General features: G+C 53.7%; 1 protein-coding gene across 1 annotated transcript; it reads right to left on the bottom strand.

Moving 5' to 3' along the window:
• Positions 1 to 516: 516 nt before the first annotated feature.
• On the bottom strand, positions 517 to 1,688 carry BXZ73DRAFT_75814 (uncharacterized protein; the record flags this gene model as incomplete). The annotated part of the gene is made up of 8 exons (XM_048022288.1): positions 517 to 642; positions 674 to 797; positions 850 to 874; positions 938 to 995; positions 1,060 to 1,168; positions 1,325 to 1,425; positions 1,486 to 1,525; positions 1,663 to 1,688. 8 exons carry the CDS (start codon positions 1,686 to 1,688, stop codon positions 517 to 519), a joined length of 609 nt encoding a protein of 202 aa, XP_047879925.1.
• Between the last annotated feature and the right edge of the window lie 1,688 nt (positions 1,689 to 3,376).

Genomic DNA, 3,376 nt, shown 5'->3' on the forward strand with positions numbered 1-3,376 from the left:
CGTGTGCTTACAGTCGGTCCCTGCCTTACTCAGAGTTCATCACATGCATGCATAAGGGGACCGGTTGGGGGTCGCCTGGAAGCCGCCCGAGCAGCCAGCGCCGCGTGTGTGCCCGTCCTTCAAAGCCCGGCATGTTCGAACTTAAACGGCAGTCGACGCGGGAGTGAGACCTCAATTTGATGGTCGGCGAGTAGCCCTCCTTGTAATACTTATGAGCACCGTAGCAGTTTAGTTCGTCATCGTGCGAGAGAGAGTTAGTAGGATGGGATGTGGCAGAGAGCAACCAGCGAGAGACGAAGCAGCAAATTCGTTACAAGACTGGAACCTTGAGGCCCCGGCGTTTCTGACACAAGCCCCAGGCGAACCGGGGCGGACTGACGCTCTATTCAACCATATGCGGAGTGGATACTCGCGTAGAAACATTATAGATAAGAGGTAGGGAAGGAAACTTGAACAAGGCCGCTCTCCTAGTAAGAGTTATTGCTGGGGTAAAACACTGCTCCAAAGCGTTTCCTGTCAAGGCTCGAAACTGCCGTCTTGAGTCTTGACGTCTGATCCAAATGGCTCCTTCGTGACCAGAACGTCGATGCGACTGAGAGCATTCTGCACATACAAGAACGTCGTCATGTCGATAGGAACACACTGAATGCATATTTGAGCGAGCCGCACTCACCATCAATGGATCTGACTGCCCGCGCCGAGAGGCTTCTGCAAACGTGGACATGGGAATAAATCCCGGAGAACTCTGTGAAGCGCCGTCTTTGGAGCGTTCGACAAGCGACTGGCAAGAATTGAGACTACAGAGACTGATGAGTAATATATAACCCTGACGAGAGGATGAACACGTACGCCGCCATCATAGAGTTCGCGTACACTATGGGGGATGGAATGTCATCTCGTCGTTGCAGAAGCACAATATGAGTGGAGTGGAGCTCACAGCGTGTGCCAACAATGTTTACACCCACGTATATCAGGTTGTTGGGCATGAGAAGAGACTGATACAAACGAGGTGACAGAGTATAATGAGTGCTCGGGAAAATCAATACCGAAGCAACTTACAAATATGAAGCCGAGAATATTTGTTATGCTTTCAGGATATGGGTGAGTATCGTTCCACGAAAATGCACTTGTTTGGAGTTTTGGTACGTACTCGGTCAACAGGTTTGTGCTGATAATGTAGACGACGAGAGTATCGATAACTGAGTTGTCGAATGTCGAATCCGTATTTTGGATGTCACACGTCACAAGGGCCGTCGAATTGAGTGAAATGGTACAGTAGACATTGTCGCGTTATCTCTGACGTCGCGCCGGAATAGCCACGTACTGCTTGATCCCAGTGCGAGTTTTGTGAAGAGAATACATCAGAGTGACGGCAATGAGCGTGTCGACCACGGTTGATGCGCCAACACCGGCCGTGTTGACCCACTGTGAGCGTATGTTAGAAAGAAGGGGTTCTGTGATTCCGTTTGCCACTGGATTGCGTACCGCAAAGTCAAGGGAGATGTCAGTACCATTGTTTGAGAATCTATAAAGGGGCGCGAATAATCAGCGTGAAAGTATATCGCCTAGTAATAAGTACTGACGATAGCGCTGTGCCTACTGCAAAATGCCGTGCATCAGCAGCAGAACTGAAATGAGAATAAATATCCATGCAGTACTTACGTATCCCCATCGCTTTTCGCGACCATTTCGCGTCAATTTCTCACCCACATCGCCCGGCACAGTAGCAATACTTACAGAGGACGAACAGAATGAGGACGAACTTCAGATGTATGGATCAAAGCTGTCAGAGAAATTTGAAGCCGGGACGTGGAGTACCTACTGAGACTGCTACTGCGGCTCATCTATGAACGCAGTCGACTGGGAAATATTGAGCCGAACGGTCCCTGGATAGCCGGATGTTACGATGACCCACATTTATAACCTCGATAGAGAAAGAATCTACGTAGAAGGATTGGACAATTATCAGCAATGCGCCTCTTACGACCTTGACTAAGCTCACAGCTGAGTGGAGAAAAAGCAACATCCCTGCCGAACCATACAATGCATAACGTGTCTCGTGTGCAGGTACATCAGTAACCCTGTCGCACTTCTAACCCTTCTAAAACATTTTAGTTAGAAGGTTTAGAAGAGTTGAAAGGCTTAGATGGTTGGAGGATTTAGATGGCCATTTAGAAGCCGTCAAATGTTCGAAAACATTTAGAAGTGCTAGAGGTGGATCATTGAAGGTGGGATAACATCATGGAGACGACCGTTTGATGATTCACAACAATATGGATATGTGGGGGATGAAATATATTTGGGAACTACCATTATCTAACTACGCTAGTGATAAAGGTGTGTCTCCAGTCACACACTCGTCTGCTACAACGAGCTCGGCCGCCGTCGGCCGACATGGGCTGTGCGGGCGACACGGGAGATGCGGGCGTGGGCGACACAGGCAAGGTGGCAATGCTGGTGAGCAGGCGGGGGGCATGACATGGACACGGGCGACGTGGGCGGAACGTTTGGGTGGGACGGACACGTGGGTGCGGGCGACGTGGACGTTAGCGCGGGGACCACGCGGACGCGGGCCGGCGATGTGGGCGACACGGGTGGACGATGCGGGCGACGCAGACATAGACAACGTGGGCGTGGGCGAAAAGGGCGATACAGTTGGGTGGGGTGGTGCGGGCGAGGTGGGTGCGGGAGACGCGAACGTTGGCGTGGGGACGACGCGGACGTGGGCGGGTGATGTGGGTAGGCGATGTGGGCGACACGGTCGCAAGGGCTCGCTGAGGTTGATTGCACGACGAAGGGCATCTGGGGTGGGTAGCGGTACAGCGGCGCGGTGGGAGGTGGCGGCTGGTGATACCGGGGCCTCGCCTTGCGCGTACACCGCTTCTTTTGCGACTGCATAGGCGAGCCAGCGAGGGAATGGAGCACCTCATGTCAGCTCATCCAAGATCCTGAGGCCAACTAATACAGCTTACCTGGGGCACTGCGGGCGCGCGCTGGTCGTCCATTCAGTATGCAGAGACCAGTGTCCACGGGTAATCCTCCGGGCGTACCGCAGCGGCCCATGCCTGCGAGCTTGCGCCGTCAACGGGAGAGGTCCTGAGAGACGAGATGCGGACATCTTACACGAGTGAGCCACTGGCTGCGGGATGTCGAGTGAGAGACCCTGCATGCGCCGCGGGGCCTGCGCGGGAGTGTGCTGTGTCGCAGAGAAGGATGCCGAAGTCGGAGAGAACGCGGCAAATTCGGTGCGCTTGCCACCGAGGGCGAAGGAAATGGCATAGGCTGGGCGACAGGTTAGCGACACAGGTGGGGAAAGTGGGTGAGGTTGACGCTGGCGCAAGACGGGAGAGGCGGGCGACGTACGCGACGTGGACGA

Source organism: Epithele typhae, assembly GCF_022376455.1.
Source record: "Epithele typhae strain CBS 203.58 chromosome Unknown BXZ73scaffold_11, whole genome shotgun sequence".
Classification (NCBI taxonomy): domain Eukaryota; kingdom Fungi; phylum Basidiomycota; class Agaricomycetes; order Polyporales; family Epitheliaceae; genus Epithele; species Epithele typhae.